General features: G+C 40.5%; 1 protein-coding gene across 3 annotated transcripts; it reads left to right on the forward strand.

Annotated features, from left to right (window-relative positions):
- Nucleotides 1-14960: 14960 nt before the first annotated feature.
- LOC112846436 (Fc receptor-like B) lies at nucleotides 14961-19570 on the forward strand. 3 transcript variants are annotated; one of them, XM_025905962.1, is made up of 5 exons: nucleotides 14961-15342; nucleotides 17122-17157; nucleotides 18219-18245; nucleotides 18549-18809; nucleotides 18889-19570. In XM_025905962.1, exons 1-5 carry the CDS (start codon nucleotides 15312-15314, stop codon nucleotides 19104-19106), a joined length of 573 nt encoding a protein of 190 aa, XP_025761747.1. In that variant the 5' UTR covers nucleotides 14961-15311; the 3' UTR covers nucleotides 19107-19570. The 3 variants fall into 3 exon arrangements, with proteins under 3 accessions (XP_025761747.1, XP_025761748.1, XP_025761749.1); XM_025905963.1 differs by lacking the exon at nucleotides 18219-18245; XM_025905964.1 differs by lacking the exons at nucleotides 17122-17157; nucleotides 18219-18245; nucleotides 18549-18809; nucleotides 18889-19570 and adding an exon at nucleotides 15568-16926.
- The last annotated feature ends 3151 nt before the right edge of the window (nucleotides 19571-22721 follow it).

The following is a 22721-nucleotide window of genomic DNA, read 5'->3' on the forward strand; positions in this document are numbered from 1 at the left end:
AGGGTTTTAGTTGAAGTGACTGTGAACTAATTTCAGTGTTGGTCTGATATCATTGAGCAGCAGGATGGAGGAAACGTCTCTGCTGTTTCTGCTTTGTAACTGCACTCTGTGTTTTTCATGCCTCTGCTGTCTTGTTGAATGTGAAACTCTGAACTAACCTGAGTCTAATTTCTCTTTAGTTCTGATCTCACTGCTGAGCTGCATCACAAACCAAGGTCAGTAACCTTCTTCTGTCACACTGTAAACCTGACTCACTCTTCCAGGAGACTGTGGGACACATTTATTTTATAAAAAAGAATCTTACAATCACATCACTGAACCTGATATCTTGACATTAACTGGGACCACATCCTCATTTAGTCCCAAAAAGTTGATTCTGTTCATCTGGACGTAGCGTTTTCAGTGGGAGAAACGTTTCGTCACTCATCCAAGTGACTTCTTCAGTCTCAGCTGACTGCAGGTTTCCCCAACCTTATAAACAGTACCTTTGCATAATGCCTGAAACCAGCCCAATCAATAGTTTTTGATCAGCTATGAGTACCATTCACAGAGAGTTGGGGAATGGCTGCAATCACAGCATTGTACCCAAGATGTACCCTTAGGCCCCCTCCTCGATTCAGAAATGGTCTTTCCCTTTTCACATAAATGGCCTCCTTCACTCCGCGCTCAAACCAGCGTTCCTCCCTGTCCAGGATGTGTACATCCTCATCATTGAAACAGTGTCCACTGGCCTTAGCTCGTCTGTGTTGTGCCAAGAATGAAACCAAACTAACTATGAGCATTTAGTGTGAGAGATTTAATGCTTGTGAAATGCATTAAAGCAGAAATACCAGATCTCAATGTGGAAGTGACTGGGGAAAATCAGCCAGTTCCTCTTCTAACTGCAGCTACATGATCACACTTACATTTTTATTGTGACTACATTTTTATTTTTTAAATTCAAAGCTAAAAAGTATTTTGGCTTTAAATCCGCCAGCAGGCCACAGCCAGGCTCCACCATCAGCCAGCAGGCCACAGCCAGGCTCCACCATCAGCCAGCAGGCCACAGCCAGGCTCCACCATCAGCTAGCAGGTCCAGCCAGCAGGCCACAACCAGGCTCCACCATCAGCCAGCAGACCACAGCCAGGCTCCTCCATCAGCTAGCAGGTCCAGCCAGCAGGCCACAACCAGGCTCCACCACCAGCCAGCAGGCCACAGCCAGGCTCCCCCATCAGCTAGCAGGTCCAGCCAGCAGGCCACAGCCAGGCTCCACCATTAGCTAGCAGGCCACAGCCAGGCTCCACCATCAGCTAGCAGGTCCAGCCAGCAGGCCACAGCCAGGCTCCACCATTAGCTAGCAGGCCACAGCCAGGCTCCTCCATCACCTAGCAGGTCCAGCCAGCAGGCCACAACCAGGCTCCACCACCAGCCAGCAGGCCACAGCCAGGCTCCCCCATTAGCTAGCAGGCCACAGCCAGGCTCCACCATCAGCTAGCAGGCCACAGCCAGGCTCCCCCATTAGCTAGCAGGCCACAGCCAGGCTCCCCCATTAGCTAGCAGGCCACAGCCAGCAGGCTCCACCATCAGCCAGCAGGCCACAGCCAGGCTCCACCATCAGCTAGCAGGCCACAGCCAGGCTCCCCATTAGCTAGCAGGCCACAGCCAGCAGGCTCCACCATCAGCCAGCAGGCCACAGCCAGGCTCCACCATCAGCCCGCAGGCCACAGCCAGCAGGCCACAACCAGACTCCACTCAGCCAGCAGGCCACAGCCAGGCTCCCCCATTAGCTAGCAGGCCACAGCCAGCAGGCTCCACCATCAGCCAGCAGGCCACAGCCAGGCTCCACCATCAGCCCGCAGGCCACAGCCAGCAGGCCACAACCAGACTCCACTCAGCCAGCAGGCCACCACCAGGCTCCCCCATCAGCTAGGCTCCACGTTTATATGTGTAAAAACCACAACCAATACAGCCTTCGTTCTCACAATATCATACAATTGATTGTTCCATAAATCAGAACAGAATTGGGGAAAAAGGATTTTAAATACGCTACCCCTTCTTCCTGGAATAATCTGCAAAAGGAACTGAAATGATCAGAATTGGTTACCTTGGGAGAGTTCAAGTCTGTCTTAAAAGAACGAGAGAATAACTCTTTTACTCAGTGTGATTGTTTTTAATCGCACTCTTAATTTGATCTGTTATTATACATTTTTCACATGTTTATACGGGATATTGTATTTGTTTTAAATGTTATATACTTTTGTGGTACGTCTATTTTGAAATTTTTTGCCATGATGCCAGGTTTCTCTTGGAAATGAGATTTTTAATCTCAATTAGATTTTACCTGAATAAATTAAAGGACTAATAAAAACAAAACCACCCCTGAAAACAGAGGGGAAAGAATCACAAGAGTGATTTTGACTTGCTTCTCTTATGCAGTCGTTTATTGCAATGAAAATGAACATAAATATTTCACATCCTGTACTGCTCAATGTCAGAGTGGAAGGAAAAGCTAAATAATAAACCAAAAGACCAAAGTGCTTACTATACATATATCTGAACAGGTTTCCTCACAAAATGGTTGACAATAGCAACGTTTCTAGCTCCTGCCGTTAGCTTAATGGCCATTATACAGTACAAAACTGAGGCTCAAAACCGTTACATCTATGTGCACAAAAAAACTATATTATAATGCTTCTAAAACTTACAAAACAAAGAAGGGTTACCCAAATAATATCTTAACAATGTGCAGATTGCAAATATATCAACTTTTAAACACTTTTACCTAAAAACAGGGGGAAAAGAATCACAAGAGTGATTTTGACTTGCTTCTCTCATGCAGTAGTTTATTGTAATGAGGAAAGCGCGCGAAAGCCCCCTAGTGGAGAATAGCTCTCCGATTCTTCCCAATGAAAACGAATCAAAGAGCTCATTGTTAATAAAATCACATTCATAAATACTTCACATTAGATATTAGAACTTTGATTTAATAGAAATCGCTCATATTGACGAGTGAAGAGGAAACCACAGTCACAGAGGGAGGAGGAAGAGGAGGGTGTGCATAGAAACTGATGACTTATAAACGTTTAACTTACCAAGTGTGAAGATGGGGGAAGTTTCTGTACTGCGGCTGCTCTGTAAGTTCACTCTGTTTCTACAAAGTTTAGTCAAAGAAACGTGCAAAAGGGAACAAAAACATTTCTCCGCAGTTTGCTTTTAGGGATGTTTGGCTCCGTTATGATTCATTTGTCAGATCATGATGATACTCTCACAGGAAGTTTGCATGTTTTTCATTTCATTACAAATGTTGAAATTGTATTTAAATTTTCTTCACATTTGTATCAGTTCTTTGTTTTCAGCACTTTTTCTCCTTCCTCTGCTGGTTTTTCTTTAGTGTTTTTTTCACTTTGCTCTCTGATCACTTTGTTAAACCTCTCAAACTAAAAACTAACCAAAGTGTCATTTCTCTTCAGTCCTGACCTCTCTGCTGATCTACACGACAACCCAAGGTCAGTGAGCTTCATCTTTGTTATTAAAAACTTAGTTAATTTAAACAGTCAGGTGTTGGTTTAAAGAAGATTTTGATTATTATTACTCATTAATGACGTGTTTAAACCTTCATTTCATACAATCTGCTTCACCCTGATGCTTCACAGGGCAACATGATGGTATAAAACCTGACAAAAGTCAAGATGCTGGTACATAAAATAAAATAAAAGGAAATGAACGGCCACAGGGGGGGGAGGGGGGGGGATTAACAAGCGCCCCTGCTGGTGGTCTCATTAATAATGAAGGCAGAAAAGGAGTAAGTGATGCTGTACAGAGACAAACAGACGCTGATCGGAGCATGAATGCAGAAAATTCAATAGCAGGTGACCAGAGCTCGTTCATCTGTGTAGTCTGGGACTATAAACTGTATATAAAAGATGGCTGAAGCTAAATGGAACAACAGTATGCTAATGATTAGCAGTGATGCCGGTTACTTAGTAACGCGTTACTCTGAATATGACCACTTTTTCAGTAACGACTAATATAACGCGTTACTATTTCCACAATAGTAGTCAGATTAAAGTTACTTGTCCAAACCACTGTGCATTACTATTTTTTTTTGTATATTTTTTAAAGCAAAAAGATTTGCTTTCTTCTTTTCGTCTTGGCGGATGACAAACGCATATGTGTTGTGAAACGGTCACGTTTCCCCCTCACAAGCAGCCAGCGACGTAAAAAAGTGTAAACAATGGAGGGAGAGAGATGTTCGTTTTTTAGCTAGAAATATAGTCACTTTTTTGAGTTTCTGTCAACTAAAGATTTCAATATTAAGGTTCGAAAAAGTGTTATCTACCTTCAAAAACACTATGTCAAACTTAAAGAAACATTTGGAGTCGCAGCACGGCACAGTCAAACTCAGAGTCCCACGAAGTGGTCCGAAGCAGAGAGCCGTGACTTCCGCTGAAGGTCCTACGCCACCCAGACAACAAAAGTTGGACTTTGGTGCAAAACCAGTAATTGATGAAGACTTGAAGAAGTTGGTCGCGCAGTATATTATAGAAGAAATGCTACCCATAAACACTGTTGACTCACCCTCGTTTCATGCCATATTAAAAAAGATCCCTACTTCTGTTAATGCCGAGCTGCCTCACCGAACGACTTTTACTTCTTACCTGGAGAAGGGGTTTACAGAAATGGAGAGAAATCTGAAGGCCGCACTGAATGAGATTGACTTTGTTTCAACTACCGCGGATATTTGGACTGCTAACAACAGAAGCTATATGGGAGTAACGCTCCACTGGATCAGTAGAACCACATTAGAGCGCCACAAGGTTGCATTAGCATGTGGGTGAATTCGTGGTAGACACACGTATGATGTCATTGGTACAGAAATCAAAAACATTCACTCCTCTTATGGATTACTCAACAAAGTAGTTGCACCAGTTACTGATAATGGATCCAACTTTGTTAAGGAGTTTCAAGTTTATCATCCTGTCACGGAGTCCGATGACGAGACGGAGGAGGAAGAGTCCACCCCCAAAGACGATGATGTCACTTTTTCAGATCTGTCAGAAATCCTCTCGGCTGAGAATGAAAGTGATGGACAGCTGTCTCTTCCCCCACACCGCAGATGTGCTTCGCACACCATCAACATAATTTGCACACGTGATGTGGAGAAACATTTAACAACTAATGCAGAGAGCAGGGCTGTGTATAGGAGCAGCACAGCAAAATGCACAGCTCTTTGGACCAAATCAAGCAGATCTACACTTGCATCAGAAACAGTGGAAGAAATCAGCAAAAGAAAGCTCCTAATACCAACATCCACAAGGTGGAATTCCTTTCTTGATGCTGTAAAGAGAATTGCAGAAATCCCCATGGGTGAGCTGAATACTCTGTGCACAAAGCTAGGACTGAAGTGCTTCAAAGATCAAGGATACCAGTTCCTGCATGAGTACTGCATGGCCATGAAACCTCTGACTGCAACACTGGACATTTTACAAGGCGACTGTCCATATTGAACTTTACTACCAACACTTGAAGTTCCAACCTTATGTTTTTTAGGCTATTTAGACTCGTTTTGCCGTGTGCTGGATGACAAAGATGCCCTTCTCGCAGCTGCCAGTTGTCCAGAATTCAAACTCCGATGGCTGAGAGATGCAGGAAAGAGGGATCGAGTAAAACAGCTTCTGATAGGAGAGTGTTGCACCACTGCTCCTGTTGCAAAAAACCCTGCCAGTGTGCCCAGTGCTACTACATCTAGCAGCCAAGGTGAGATGGACTTTTTCACTTCTGAGGCTGAGCCAGAGGAGGAGACCTATTCTGCAGAAAAAGAAGTCATGGACTACCTGAGGTCAGGCTACGACTTTCAGATTCTGCATAAGTTTTCAAGCATAAAGATAATTTTTTTAAAGTATAACACTCCAACCCCATCAAGCGCTCCTGTGGAGCGACTTTTTAGTCTGGGAGGTTTGGTGCTCACGCCTAAAAGAAATCGATTTTCTGACAAAAGGTTTGAGAAGCTTCTGTTAATGAGGTACAACCACCGGTTTACTCGCTCCACTCTACTATTTCCCCCATAACATGCGATGACAACATACTGAAAAAAAAGAGAATAGCGAATCTAACTTAAATAACTATTTACAAGTAATTGAATTAAGTTTATCAAAGTTACTTAATAAACTTATTAAAGTTGTCAAGTTGATTAACTTAAATCAATTACTTGCAAGGAAGTAAAGCAATTTATTTAAGTTGGACCTGCAGTGTCTTTTTTTTTCATAAGATTAGTCCAAAGTTACAAAAGCGGACAATAGTGCTTACATGTGGATGGTATAAAAAGTATCTTAAGGCAAGTCAAGAAAGACTCTTTGTTTTTTTTTAATAAAAAAGTATTTATGTTAATTGAAGTCAAAAAGGACTCTTATTTTTTATTTTAAAAAAAAAGCATTTATGTGAAATGAAGTCGACTTATTTTTTTTAATAAAAAGTATTCATGTTAAGTGAAGTAACAAGACTGTCTTTATTTTCATACAAACAAGTATTTCTGTCAGGAAAAAAGTTCTAAGTTCAACTTCAAATGTCAGGAGATATATTGTTACTGTTAAAATCAACTTCCAATAAAGTGAGTATTGGCAAAACCGGTTGATGTTTTTATGTTGGAGCAGTGGGGAGTGTTATTGGCAGCTTCTGAAAGTAACTAATAAAGTAACAAGTAATCCAACTTAGTTACTTTAAAAATAAAGTAATCAATAAGTAACTTACTTTTGGAAGGAGTAATCAGTAGTCAGTAATATATTACTTTTTCAAAGTAACTGTGGCAACTGATGATTAGTGAACTGTTTAAAACTTTAGTTTTGGCTTCAGTGGGAACCGTCGTACCTAGAAATGACCGTATTTGGGTGAGAGGTCAATGCTAAGTTATTGGCTAATGCTAACTAGTTAGTTTAGTTTAGTTTAGTTTAATTATTTATATAGCACATTTAATTACAACAGGAGTGTTGACCAAAGTGCTGTACAAGAATACAACATACCTAATAAAACAACTTAGAGTATTAAAACAAACACCAAATATGAATTAACAAATAACTCTCATGCTGTATTAAAAGCCAGTACATAAAAATGCGTTTTAAGATAAGATTTAAAAAGATTGACAGTGGGAGCCTGTCTGATGTGTAGGGGTAAATTATTCCACAGCTTAGGTGCTACGACTGCAAATGCTCGATCACCTCTATGAACCAGCCTCGACCTTGGTACAGCTAAAAGCAAAAGATCACTTGATCTAAGAGATCTAAGGGGGGTATAAGTCTGCAAGAGGTAAGCCAAATACCCGGGAGCCTGTCCATTCAGGGCTTTGTAGGTCAACAATAAAATTTTAAAATTAATTCTGAAGCGGACAGGGAGCCAATGAAGGGAGGCAAGCACCGGGGAAATGTGTTCACATCTTTTAGTACGTGTCAGAAGGCGAGCTGCAGCATTCTGGACCAACTGCAGCCTAGTTAATGCTAAGTGTCATCCAAATAAAATTCTGAAATTTCAATCGCCAAAAATGGAGAACAGATGTCTTATATGTTCTGTTTGTACAATAAAAAAAATCTCACCACTACATGTCAGTACTGTAAAATAAATATACTATTTCATACTTTGTATTAATTAGTATACTTATTTTATAATACACATCTAAGTTTATGATTAACTGTTTGCAATATTTTCCTTATATTTAGGGGTTTTCATTCATTAGAATCATAAAGACATAAACTGTTAACTGTTTGGTAAAGTCAAGACATTCATTTAAAAATATGTTATGAATTAAGACATTTAAGGGTGCTCACAAGTAGATTAGAGTTGAGATAAGAATCTATTCTTACGCTCTTAATGTCTACTGCCTTCTGCCAGTGGAGTAAAGGCATAAAGACAAAAGTGTGGAAAGATTGTTGTTTCGTATTGGAAGCATTTGCTATTTTTGCTAGCTCTTCTAGCTAACAGCAACACCAATAGCCAACTTTCCCCCTCCTATTGGTGGCTTTTGTGGATCGACAGGTGATTCTGTGTCAAACATGGTTGTGTATAAAAACAATTAATGTCTTGCTAATGAAATACCTATTAGTATAAAACTTAACATAGATAATTAAAATATGTTTTTTTAGTGGATTTCCGTGCCGCCTGTAATCCCAATTAGAGTCCTGCTAATCCAGATTTGATAAACCTTAAAAGTCTGTACCTGGATCAGTGTGATTACCAAAAGTGGATCGCTTACATACTTTTAAAAATTCAACATTTACTGTGGAAACTTGCTTCGACCTATGTGATTACAGACACACCAGGTTGACAGTTTCTCATAATCAAGTACTTTCTTTTCCATTTATTTCACTTCTACTGACTGTGAACCCGAATAGCTCTCAGTTCTTCAAAGAAAAGTCTGTGTCTCTGAGCTGTGAGGGGGGCAACAGCTCTGCTGGATGGACTCTGAGGAGAAACACACTTGAAGGACAGACTTACTGTGGAGAAACGTGGGGAAGATGGTCCAACTCTTCCTGTAAGATCAGCATGACGCTCCCATGGGACAGTGGAGTTTACTGGTGTGAGTCCAGAGAGGGTCCCATCAGTAACATGGTTAACCTGACAGTCACTGGTAAGCTGAGTGTGTGGAGTTAGTGTTGATGAAGCTGTGTGTAAATGGATGAAATGCTGTAGTTTGTCTCTGTGTTGAGGTGGATCAGTGATCCTGCAGAGTCCTGTCCTCCCTGTGATGGAGGGAGATGACGTCACTCTGCTCTGTAAAACAAAGACCACTCCCTCCAACCTCCCAGCTGCTTTCTATAAAGATGGCTCCCTCATCAGGAAGCAGCCTACAGGTCACATGACCATCCAGCATGTTTCCAGGTCTGATGAAGGCCTCTACAAGTGTAACATCAGCGGTCATGGAGAGTCTTCATCCAGCTGGATCACTGTCACAGGTGAGGAGCATCACTCTGATTTCACCTCTTATTTCATCCACATATTCACCTGAACAGGTGCGATTCTCTCTGCAGGTACACTTACAACCACTACCTTACCACCTACCTCAGCTCTGCCCCCTCACTCATTCTCCCTCCACCATGTGTTCAGCGTGGTCCTCCACCTGGTGGTGTTCTGTCCATACCTCATCTCCACTCTCCTCATGGTGTCTTTGTATCGACACAGAGCCAAAGGTAACATGCTGAATCATTCACTGATTAATCAAAGTGCTGATGATTAACTTTTCTCTCTGTCTGAACTCTTCTTATTTTTACAAGAAATTACCTGCATCCTTCAGTCTCACCCACTCAGAAAATATGTTTTCACTTCAATGTTATTAATGCAGCGCAAAATCACAACAACAGCTGCCTTTAGGTGCTTTACATTGTAAGGTAAAGACCCTGCAATAACAGAGACAAAAACCCAACAATCATATGACGCCCTATGAGCAAGCACTTTGGCGACAGTGGGAAGGAAAAACTTGCTTTTAACAGGAAGAAACCTCCAGCAGAACCAGGCTCAGGGAGGGGCGGCCATCTGCTGCGACCGGTTGGGGTGAGAGAAGGAAAACAGGATAAAGACATGCTGTGGAAGAGAGACAGAGATTAATAGTAACTAATGATGACTAAAGAAGATACAATGCATCATGGGAATCTTAAACACACAGTGACTATTTAAAGAGCTAAAAGATCGCACACTGCCTCACTCAGAGCTGAAGGTTCAAAGTTGGTCTGCATCTTTCCTGGTGAAAACATCTTGCTTTGCATTTCTGAACATATTGTGAATAAAGTTTTGTTTTTTGAATAAAGAGGCACTCTGTTTTTTTCTACTCTTCAGTTAGATGGAAAATCTGTGTGCTAACTGTGGTCTGGTTGTGGTTGACAGAGCAACACATCCTCTTTGAGTTTAGTTTTTTTTAATTCTTACTTTTACTGAACACTGCAGACTCGACACACTGAGCCTGTGTATGCATTTAAATCAGTCACATTATGGTGGCTGAAGTCTGGCTTTACAGTTCAGATCTCCTTTAAATGATCGCTCTGAAAGAGACGTCCTCTTAAATGGCAAAAACAAGTCTCTGCGTGTGCTCTTTCACACTTGTGGAGAGTTTCAAGCTTTCAAAGTGCGAATGTTGTGACTCCTCCTCAGAACATGTGGTGTGGTTTCTGTGGTTTTTGCTCCTCGACAGGCTTTTCAGAAATGATAGAGTAGTTTACAAAACCTAAACATGTTTGGTTTTGTAAACCAAACATGGGCAGTTTTTAACCAGGTTAAAAACATAAGACACAGACATGACACCATGACCTTGACAACACAAGACACACAGACATGGAATACATGAAGGGCGACGGGAAACTTAAACACAGGGCTGAAGATGCAAAGAATATATACAAGATTCTACTTAAGTAAAGAATGTCTGTTTTTTGCCAACTCTGCTCTGTTGGTAGACCTAAAACCACAGTCCTGCCTACGTCTACAGCCCCACCACCCACTTTTACATCTCTTACCCCTGGATCAGCTCCACACCCTGATGCCCCCTCCCTCCAGCTTGAGTTCAGACTGCCTTTCCACCTGCTGGTGTTCTGTCCGTACTTCATCTCCATCTGAATCATATCTGTTATTAATCTCTGTCTCTCTTCCACAGCATGTCTTTATCCTGTTTTCCTTCTCTCACCCCAACCGGTCGCAGCAGATGGCCCCGCCCCTCCCTGAGCCTGGTCCTGCTGTAGGTTTCTTCCTGTTAAAAGGGAGTTTTTCCTTCCCACTGTCACCAAAACTCTTGCTCATAGGAGGTCATATAATGTTGGAGCTTTCTGTGTTTTTGTTATTATTATTGTAAAGTCTTTACTTTACAATATAAAGTGCCTTGAGGCAACTCTTCTTGTGATTTGCCGCTATTTAAATAACATTGAATTGTAATAGAATTTTTTAAAAAATATGAGCAAAAACCTCGAGCAGAAATTAGTAAAATTACACAAATACATTCAAGAAAATTCATGAAGCACAAATGAAACATTTTCTGTGGCTGTTGTTGTCATGCTCCTGGGTCTCTGACCAAGCATTTTGAGTTTAGACTTTCAAGTCATATTTAATGTGTAATATATTCTTTATGACTCTTACTTTTGGTTTACTTTTATTTTCTAGTTGATATTTTCTGTCACCATGTTTATGTTCACAGGGTTTCTTAGATTTTTTTTTTCACCTTTAGCAGCCCCGGTTCTATTTATAGTTTCAGGTAATCATTTGTCCCCATTCTTTGGTCTCCGTCTCTGTTTTTTCTTTTTTTTCATTTCCTTTTCTGTTTCATCTTGATTTCACTTTTGTGTTTGCGTTTAGCCGTTGTTTCTCATTTTCTGTTTTATTTTGCTTGTTAGTTGTACCCTGTGTTTGGGATCTAGTTTTCTTTCCTCCCCCGTTTTTCTGTGGAATGTGTGCACCTGCGTCTCGTTCCACCAGTTGTCTGTCTGTATGAGAACAAATGTGAGTCTGCGCATTGTGACTACTTTTAAGACTACTATTAAGGTAAAAGAAAAAAAAAACATGAAATCATTGCACACAAGAAACTAGAACTGTAACATTTCTGAGTAAAAAAATAACCAAAGTCAAACATGTTGTTTATAAGCATAGTCAGCTGGTGAGGTCAGTTCTACTTATTGTTTAAAATCAGCATTTCATTTTTTATGTGTAAAACATTGATTCTGTGAGGTAAGTTGGAGTTGGCATCTTATTTAAAAAGCCGGGATTAAAAAAACTGCAACATAGAGTAAAAGTACTTATAGTTACACCACAGCTGTGACTTTACGTGGTGTTTTGCTGCTGAGCCATGAAGGCAATTACTGTCACATGACCTGACAGGAAACGGTGTTTGTGCTTCAGCACCAAGGACAGCGCCCCTAAAACTCCACCCAAAAAACTGGCAAGTTAGTTTTGATTTGACAGAAGCAATACAAAAATAACCAAAAACAATAGTATTGTTTTTTGTGTATATTCATTTTGTCACAAAGGAAGACAAACAGCGATCGATCGGTTTTAACTTGTGCAAGGGAAGCCCGGTCAGTGTCTCAGAAAAGCACTCTGAATCCAACCTCAGATGACTCCGACCCTGGCTTCCGCTTGCCACCTTTTATTGAAAATGAATACAGTTTACACAAGCACCACCCACTGCAACCAGCAGAAACAACAGTATGATAGGGTATCAGTATGATAGGGCCCACTCCTGAAGACCTTCTATGACTCTGTGGTGGCCTCAGCCATCTTTTATGGTGTGGTCTGCTGGGGTGGCAGCATCTCTGCCGGGGACAGGAAGAGACTGAACAGACTGATCCGCAGGGCCAGCTCTGTTCTAGGATGCCTTCTGGACCCAGTGGAGGTGGTGAGTGACAGGAGAATGGCGGCTAAGCTGTCATCCCTGTTGGACAACATCTCCCACCCCATGCATGAGACTGTGACAGCACTGAGCAGCTCCTTCAGTGGGAGACTGCGGCACCCACGCTGTGGGACGGAGAGATTTCGCAGGTCTTTCCTCCCCACTGCTGTCAGACTCCACAATAAAGACCTTGACTGATCAAACACACACATCCACACATGTGCAATAACACTAATGTGCAATAATCTTTTCTGGCATCGTTGTATTTTTACTCAGTTGTATATAGCATTTGTATTCTATTTTTATCTTATTGTATATCTTATTCTATTTTATTCTACTGTATATAGTATTTTATTTATTCTATTCTGTACAGTTGTGTACTGTATTTATTCTTATCTTATTCTAATTTTTCCTTCACAACTTTTGCACTGTCCACTTCCTGCTGAGACAAAACAAATTTCCCACATGTGGGACTAATAAAGGTTATCTTATCTTATCTTATCTTATCTTATCTTATCAAACACACTCCTTACGTTCCTGATGAGATTGTGTGGTCAAATGACCCCACAACAGCTCAATAGAAACTTGCTCTACATTGGAAGGGCCCCATTTGAGATATTAGAGAGCCTTTGATCTGATGAAGAAACTACAAGATTTGTTGCCTCCTTGATAAATTGCCCAAGTCTCAAATTATTCACTATAATCTTCTCAGGCCTTACAATGAACCTTTCCCCAAAGTTGGGACCAAATCACCTGCTGGTGAAATATCTCTACAGTCCCAGCTTCATCAGCTGACTGCATTATCAGGTGCTTTGAATTTCAAAACTTTAAAATCCACAGCTAAGAGGAGCTGGAATGTTCAGGGCCACAGCCCTGTAACCTCTTTGGACCCTAAGGTTTGTCATCCACCACCTCTAAACCAGTAACATCGCCTTTCCCACTTTCCTTTCAACCCTTTCCTTAACCTGAGACCGTAACAACTCCCACTTCTGGGTCACTCCCTGTGACCAATCAGAGGCTGTCCCCTAAACTCCTGATCAACTATCTGGTTATTACACATAGTAATAACTGTGTGTCAAATCTACCTAGTTTGTTTTCCTGCATTTACCTAAGTCTAGGATTTCCTGGCTACTGATTGGTTAGTGAAGTCACATGGGGGCTGTACAAAGGAAGTGTTGTTGTTGAAGTGTCCTGACAGTAAAGGTGCTGCTAAGAAAGTTATTGGTCTCCATCTTGCTGTTTCTAATAGTTCAGAGAGATTCAGACCCACATAATGAACCCTCACTGTACAATATCGCAGGCCTTACTGTGATATATGAAACACGTGCAGAGTCTCAGCCTATCCTACCTGCTTCGTGTCACAGAAAATGATTTCTAATAATAATTACTAATTTAAGAAAATACTCTTTCCATTAAATTGATTGACAATGCTCAGACATGTTCACTACAGTTCTTGTTTGGAACCACTAGATGTCAATAAACCTTCATTTTTATGGTGTGAAGAATTAAACTATTTATTTATTTATTTTTATTCCTGATGTTTCACAGTTTAACATTTCTTCATATTTCAGACTTTCTGCAACAGTAGCTTGCCTCCACCAGTGTGTGAATGTGAGAGTGAATGAATAGTGGCATTGTAAAGCACTTTGGGTGCCTTGAAAAGCGCTATATGAAATCCAATCCATTATTCTTATTATTATTATTTCACAATAAAAAAAAAATCTTTTCATACTTTTTTCAATTTGAAGGGCTGAAACACTTTCCATGTGAAATAATTCAGAAAAGTCTGTTTTAGCCACACAAAGAGATAAAAAAGAAAACAGAATTATTATATTATTATTCAACTTCTATGGATTTCTCATTCATTATTCTGCCATAGCTCAGTCTAGTAGTATTCACCTAGTAATAAATTATTGACTTATAAATAATTTCTATTCATTTTAACTTTTATTAATGCGGAGCCAAATCACTACAACAGTTGCCTCAAGGCACTTTATGTTGTAAGATAAAGACTGTACAATAATACAACCCAGCCCAACACCCTGTGAACAAGCACTTGGCAACAGTGGGAAGGAAAAACTTCCTTTTAACAGGAAGAAATACCTGACAGAATCACACTCAGTGACAGCCAGTTCGTGCGACTGGTTGGGGGTGAGGGGAGGGAGACAGGACAAAGACACACATTTGTCTTCTCCAGATGCAAAACCCTTGTTTTCCTGCTCACAAGAACACTACAGATGTGTGACAGTCATATTTTAAGTGTTAAAAGGCCGATGATAATCACAGCTGTATTAGACTCCCTGTAGATATGTTACTGCTTCCTTTGAGTCATATTTACAGTAAGTGCAATACTTGAATGCATCACGATGCTGCAGGTCTGCTCAGATCCTTAAAGCTGGGAAAAAGAAACCAAAAAGAAAACCATGCTGTTGACAGCATACTTTGGTTCACAGAGGCAGGAGGCTGAGCTAATATTTTTCCTGTTGACTCCCATTTTGGTGAGAACTGGAAGTATCCTTTGATTAAATACTTACAGGCACGTTTTACAGAGAAGTACATAAGGGCATAAAGAAGTTTGTCTTATGACACCTTTATAAACTACAGCTACTGTTTGTATACGTTTGACCACCCGATTGTGGTTAAAAGAGAGAGAAGCACAACGCCACCTCCATCTCACTTCCTTTCATGTGAACTGCTCTCACTAACAGGAAAACAAAACCTAATGTTCTGACATAACAGGTCATCACCTCATCAATCATTGTCCATTAAAGCTCTCTGATTCTTCCCCATGAAAGCAAATCAAAGAGCTTATTTTTAATAAAATCACATTCATATTTACTTCATATTAGATATTAGAACTTTGATTTAATAGAAAACCCTCATACTGATGAGTGAAGAGGAAACCACAGTCACAGAGGGAGGAGGAAGAGGAGGGTGTGCATAGAAACTGATCACTTAGAAAATTTTAACTTACCAAGTGTGAAGATGGGGGAAGTTTCTGTGCTGCGGCTGCTCTGTAAGTTCACTCTGTTTCTATAAAGTTTATTTAAAGATAAATGCAAAAAAGAACAAAAACATTTCTCCGAAGTATGCTTTTAGGGATGTTTGGCTCCGTTACGATTAATTTGTGAAACTTACTCAGAAAGGTTGTGATGATACTCTCACAGGAAGTTTGCATGTTTTTCAATTCCTGCTACCATCGACTCACTTCAGTTTACTTACTGGACTAATCGTTCCACAGACGATGTCATATCTCACCTGCTTCACACATCCCTGAGTCACCTGGACACTGGCAGAGGGAATTATGTCAGGATGCTGTTCGTGGACTACAGTTAAGCATTCAACACAATAATTCCCTCTAAGCTTTTCACCAAGTTGACGGATCTAGGACTCAGCTCATCACTGTGTCAGTGGATCCTCAACTTCCTCACAGACAGACCCCAATCAGTGAGGGTGGGAAAACAAGTCTCCCCCTCCATCTCACTCAGCACTGGAGTGCCTCAGGGCTGTGTTTTAAGCCCCCTGCTGTACTGTACACTGTACACTTATGACTGTGTAGCCACATCAGACACCACCTCCATTGTCAAGTTTGCTGATGACACTGTTGTTGTGGGCCTGATCTCTGACAACATCGAGACGGCCTACCTGGAGGAGATTAGGAACCCGGAGAACTGGTGCCAGGAGAATAACCTCCTCCTAAACGTCAGCAAGACTAAGGAGCTGATCGTGGACTTCACTACAAAGCAGGCGAGGAATTACAAGCCCCTCATCATCAGTGGCACACCAGTGGAGAGAGTGGACAGTTTCCAATGGGTGTCCACATCACTCAGGACCTGTCATGGTCCTGTCACATCAACACCCTGGTTAAGAAAGCCCGTCAGCGTCTCTTCTTCCTCAGAAGACTTAGAGACTTCTATCTGCCACTGAGGGCGCTCAAGAACTTTTACTCCTGCACCATCGAGAGCGTCCTGACGGCAAACATCTGCACCTGGTTTGGGAACAGCACCAAGCATGACAGACGAGATCTGCAAAGAGTGGTGCGCTCGGCCGAACGCATCATTCAAGCAGAGCTCCCTGACCTGCTGTCCATCTACACCAAGCGGTGCAAGACCAAAGCTAGGAAGATTATGATGGACCTCTCCCATCCCAACAATGGACTCTTCTCACTGTTGAGGTCTGGGAAGCGCTTCCGCTCCCTTAAGGCCAAAACAGAGAGAATGAGGAGTAGCTTCTTCCCCCAGGCTATTCGGGCCCTGAACCAGGTGTAGGACTGGACTCTCCCACACACATCACTATAAAACTGGACTCTCACACATCACATCACCACACGCACTCTGGTTTTCTTTATGCACACTTCCTATATTTTATAATCTTTATAATCTCTTCCTGCTATTTGCACATTTTTTTTACTGTAAATTTCTAAGTTAATTTGTAAATTTTTGTAGTAACCTGTAAATTGTAAATACTGTAAAACCACTGTCATTTAATGGTCGGGCATGGCAGAGCTACAAGCATTTCACCCCCATGTCATACTGTGTATGGTTGTGTGTGTGTGACAAATAAAATTTGAATTTGAATTTTAATACATTTTAATACTGTTACGTCCTGCTACAAATACAAATACAAATGTTGAAATTATATTTAAATTTTCTTCACGTTTGAATCGATTCCTTGTTTTCAGCACTTTTTTACCTTCCTTTGCTGATTTTTCTACAGTGTTTTTTTCACTTTGCTCTCTGATCACTTCGTTAAACCTCTCAAATTAAAAACTAACCCAAGTGTCATTTCTCTTCAGTCCTGACCTCACTGCTGATCTACACGACAAACCAAGGTCAGTGAGCTTTGTCTTTGTTAGTAAAAACTTAATTTAAACATTCAGGTGGTGGTTTAAAGAAAAGTTTTGAACTCTCATTTCATACAATCTGCTTCACCCTGATGCTTTACAGGGTAACATGATGGTATAAAACACGAAAAAGGTCAAACTCGTGTTGTACAAGGAGATGCTGGTACAAAAACTAAAATAATATAAAATAAAAGGAAACAAACAGCTACAAAGGGAGGGGATGGTTTTAACAAGAGCTCCCACTTGTGGTCTCATTGATGATGAAGGCAGAAAAGGAGGAAGTGATGCTGTTGCAGAGACAAACAGACACTGATTGGAGCATGAGAGCAGAAAATTCATCAGCAGGTGACCAGAGCTCGTTCATCTGTGCAGTCTGGGACTAAAACCTGTATATAAAAGATGGCTGAAGTCAAATGAAACAGCAGTATGTTAATGATTAGTGAACCGTTTAAAGATTTAGTTTTAGCTTCAATGGGGACCATCGTACTTAGAAGTGACCGTACTTGGGTGAGAGGTCAATGCTAAGCTATTGGCTAATGCTAGCTAGTTAGTGCTAAGTGACATCCAAATAAAATCCTGAAATTTCAATCATGAAAACTGGAGCAGAGACATCTTATGTGTTCTTTTAGAACAATTAAAAATCTCGACTTGTCAGTACCATTAAATAAATATATTAGAAGTAGTATATTTATTTTGTAGTACACATTTAGGTTTTTGTGATTAATTGCATGCAATATTTTCTTAATATTCAGAAGTTTTTATTCATAAGAATTATAAAGACAGTTAACTGTTTGGTAAAGTCAAGACATTCATTTAAAAATATGTTATGAATTAAGACATTTGAGGGTGCTCACAAGTAGATTACAGGTGAGATAAGAATCTGTTCATACGCTCTTAATGTTTACTGCCTTCTGCCAGTGGAGTAAAGGCATAAAGACAAAAGTGTGGAAAGATTGGTGCTTCGTATTGGAAGCATTTTGTGATTTTTGCTAGCTCTTCTAGCTAACACCAACTTTTCTCTCCTACTTGTGGCTTTTGTGATCCTACAGGTGATTCGGTGTCACTGTGTATGCAAGGTAAACATGGTTGTGTATAAAAAAAACTTAATGTCTTGCTAATGAAATACCTGTTAGTTTTAAACCTAACATTGTTTATTTTGAATGAATTTCAGCACTGTCAGTAATCTCAATTAGAGTCCTGCTAATCCAGATTTGATAAACATTAAAAGTCTGTACCTGGATCAGTGTGATTGCCAAAACTGGATCACTTACATACTTTTAAAAATTCAACATTTACGGTGGAAACTTGCTTGATGTTTGTGATCAGTGCTCAGGTTGACAGTTTCTCATATCCAAGTATTTTTTCCCTGTTTCATTCAGTTCGTCTGACTGTGAACCCAATCAGCTCTCAGTTCTTCAAAGAAAAGTCTTTGTCTCTGAGCTGTGAGGGGGCCGAAAACTCTGCTGGATGGACTCTGAGGAGAAGCACACTTGAAGGACAGACTCACTGTGGAGAAACGTGGGGAAGATGGTCCAACTCTTCCTGTAAGATCAGCATGACGCTCCCATGGGACAGTGGAGTTTACTGGTGTGAGTCCAGAGAGGGTCCCATCAGTAACATGGTTAACCTGACAGTCACTGGTAAGCTGAGTGTGTGGAGTTAGTGTTGATGAAGCTGTGTGTAAATGGATGAAATGCTGTAGTTTGTCTCTGTGTTGAGGTGGATCAGTGATCCTGCAGAGTCCTGTCCTCCCTGTGATGGAGGGAGATGACGTCACTCTGCTCTGTAAAACAAAGACCACTCCCTCCAACCTCCCAGCTTTTAGCTGCTCTGCTCCCAGGCTGTGGAACTCTCTACCCCCAGATATAAGAAACAGTGGTTTTCTCCCCCAGTTTAAATCAAAACTCAAAACCCATCTTTTCAAATCTGCATATTGACTGTGAACCCACTGTTTGTTAATTTTATCTCGTGCTTTTGTTTTATTGTTTTTCATTTTGTCATTGTTCTATTACGTGTTTTATTTAAATCACAACAAAGGTTGGTTTTAGGTGCTTTATATTGTAAGTACAATGAATGTTCTCTGTACAATAATACAGAGAAAAGAGAGAAAACCACAACAATCAGATAACCTTTGGCGACAGTGCTGCTGAGGTTAGTTCATAGACTGCAGAGGCAGACTATCTTTCAAAAAGTCTTAGTTACTGTTTGGAATTTAGAAACAACCGGGGATTACTAATAGTAGCAAAAATACCAGCGCTCTAAGTTGGCCCAGAGTATTCATATGCTTTGCACGCTTTTTTTTTTTTTTTTTTTTGCCTGTCCCGTTTGGCTCTTTTGCCATCAGAATTATTGTCTAAAGGCAAAGAAAGATGCCCAACGGATTTACTTTACCAAATGGACCATCCCAGCCTTGCCATAATGGTCTATTTGATTCACCTTTTATTGTTTATTTTATTTTTTTATTTTCACTTGCTAGATACGGGACAGACTTGAATGAGGAAAAGAAAAGGGAGAAAGAAAGAGGGGAAAAAACAGTGGAGAAGAGGGACGGGGATAAAGGGCAAAAAACAAACACCAACAAAATAAGTAGACAAAAAAATTGGCCAGATGCTGGCAGATGTGTAAAAATAACTCACTTGTTTGATGGTGGCTATTGATACAGAATGAGTAACATTAGCAAGTGGTGGAGGCCAGCAGGTGCAACACCCTGGCTGGTGGATGACGGAAAGGTGAGGCAGGAGGAGGAGAGACCCGAGGTGGCCGCCGGTCCGAGTATCAGGTGAACTGAACTTCAGGTAAGAAGTTATGACCTGCAGTCTATCTGGGTCAGATATAAACCAAGTTTAGGTGGAGTTTATTTTCGTTGTGCTGACTTTTTAGTCAGTTACAATAACTCGTACGTGTAGCTAGCATGACGGAGTTTCTATACAGCTGGGTGGGTGCTATGTTTCTGATGTTGAAATGTATTTTATTCATAAGATTAATTAGTTTCCAACCGTCCCGTAAAAAACGGAAACGTTTGGTATTCAGAGAAAATATTCCTGTTGAGCTGAAAAGGAACGCGATTTGTCCCGTACTTCAGTTACAATGAAAAAGACACAAAGCTGGATTTATTCTGTCTTTATGCTGCAGCTGTTTCTTCTTCTCTCGTTCCCTCCCCCCGCTCTTCTGTTGTTATTTCAATCATGAAACTAATGAGTGATCAGCTGATGGGCTTTTCTCTCTTGTTTGTTTATCGCCCACTTTGCACCAGAAAGAAGAAACCAACAGAGATTAAACAATAGCAGCACGTTTAAGGTTGATCTGCTGTTGTTAGTATTTATGTAATATTAATTTCTAGTATCAGCTGATGTTTGCTGGAGCCACAGCTGTAAAGCTGCTGGTCATGATGTCGATTTGTATATCTGGTGAGAGGGAAACATGCAGATGAAACCAGGAGATGTCCTTACTGAATCATCAGAGCTGAACAGGTGATGGAGAAACAGGTTTACCTTTTAGGTGACATGGATGAGTTGAAGGGAAGTTATGAACTGTTTCTGAGAGACAAATAACACCAGGATCCTTTTCTACATAGCTGACAGCTGGTAACTGTGCAGGGGCGGGTCTAGCAAAGTTTTGCCAGGGGGGCAGGTAGGGCATTAACAGGGAAAGGGGGGCACAAAGAAATACTTTTCTTACTTATTCTCATTTAAAATGTCTCACTTTTATTAAATAATTATCTGAATCTTACAATAAACTGTTTCATCTGATGCAAAATGTATAGAAATCCATTATTGTACATAGTAATTTTTTTAGGGTCCCATCATAATTTCTTCAGAAGTAGCTAAGTACTGTTTATGATGCCAGTATTTTCCCACATTTTCTAGATTCTGTACCAGTACTGTGTGTTGCTGTTTATTGATGTGGTAAATGAATATTTTATCAAAATATATCTAAATCTGAAATGTATTATTTTGTAATATTCAGTAATGGTCACGTCTCACCTCTAGTCTTCTCTGTCTTAATTTCAGGTTTCCACCATGTGTTGTAGATAGTTCAGGAGGTTAACTCGACCAAGCAGTCTTTGGGTTTCAGCTAAGTATTGTTTAGAATACCAGAATAGGGAGGATGGTGCAGTTTATTAGATTGATACATACATACCAACAGGACAGTGTATATCACTGTCACAACAGCTTTTGTTTTCATTCAAAGGCTTTATGGTTTTTCCTATAATACCTGGTGGGCCAAAGAGGCAAACATGAGGGCGCAGTTTCTGTCAGGAGCCCATGCTCTGTATAAAAGATGGACAGAGCTACCATGACACCATGGCGTGATTTCTGATGCTGACCCTGATATAAAACCTTAACATTGTCCAGATGGAAGCGTTAAAAAATATCAAATTTATTATGAATGGCAAAAATCACCCACAGAGGTCCAAATGATTATTTTTTTCGCCAACCTACAAACATGTTTATTTCTGCTGCGCATTTGGACATTTTAATTGTCATGAACAATTGATGAGATCACCTAATTGGATAATGAGTTAGATCTGAGTCTGTGTACTGAGGTGAAAACTGTATGAGTAACAATGAAAAATTGTACAAGTACATGATGACCATGTGTAGTACATCCATTCCTAAGAACCAGCACTGCACCCTGTGACTTACTTTAATACGTCTTCAGTATTGATGAAACCACAAACATGTAATCATGTTAAAGCTGTCAAAGTATCTGCACGACATTTAAAAGAGCGTGAAGGTTCTTGGCATGAAGTCTGCATTCTTTCTGTGGGAACAAACTTTGTTTTTTTAATGAACAACACTGTCATGAGGACTGTAAGATGATGTGAGAACTATTACTGAAGCCCACTTAAAAAAAATCTACAAGAACGCCTGGCTGCTTGGGAAAAATATAAAGACACAAAAGTTGGCTCAAGACTTTGGAAACAACTTTTGCAGGAGCAAAAGGGCATCAAACAAAAGTCCCAGGAATGAGCTGTGTCCCTGCTGACATTTCTGTGAGGCATCTTCAGAGTGACAGAATGCTGCCACTCAGGTCCTCACAAAGGAACAAATGTGGTGAAATCAAAGTGTCATATTATTAAAGTGCTCAGGCTTGGCATGGAATCTAGTTCATGATGTACTTTGTTTTGGTACATCGCACAGAGGTCAAATGTTTCTCACAGGAAGAATGTACAGCAAAGATATGCAAAGTGCTGAGTACAATCCTTGAGCCATCTTTTCCTTCTAAGCAGCCAGATGTTCTTGTACGTTTTTCCAAGTGGTCTTGATCAGTAGTTCAACATGGTTTGAAGGTCTTTCAAAGTTTTTCTTTGGATATTGGCAGATTTACTTCATTCATTTTCTGTCCCATCCTTGTACCTGATCATTTTCTAAATTTCTTTTCCTTCATTTTCTGCTGTAGATTTTATAATATAGTCTCCTGAGACCCAGCCTATACATTTATGTATTTATTTTTAAGCCTGATACTTCTGTTATTCTGCACTTGTCCAGTTTTTAAGGAACCCCTGCACACCATGCCACGATATGCGAAGCCTTCAGCTAACAGCTTTT

This window comes from Oreochromis niloticus, linkage group LG3, assembly GCF_001858045.2.
Source record: "Oreochromis niloticus isolate F11D_XX linkage group LG3, O_niloticus_UMD_NMBU, whole genome shotgun sequence".
Taxonomy (NCBI): domain Eukaryota; kingdom Metazoa; phylum Chordata; class Actinopteri; order Cichliformes; family Cichlidae; genus Oreochromis; species Oreochromis niloticus.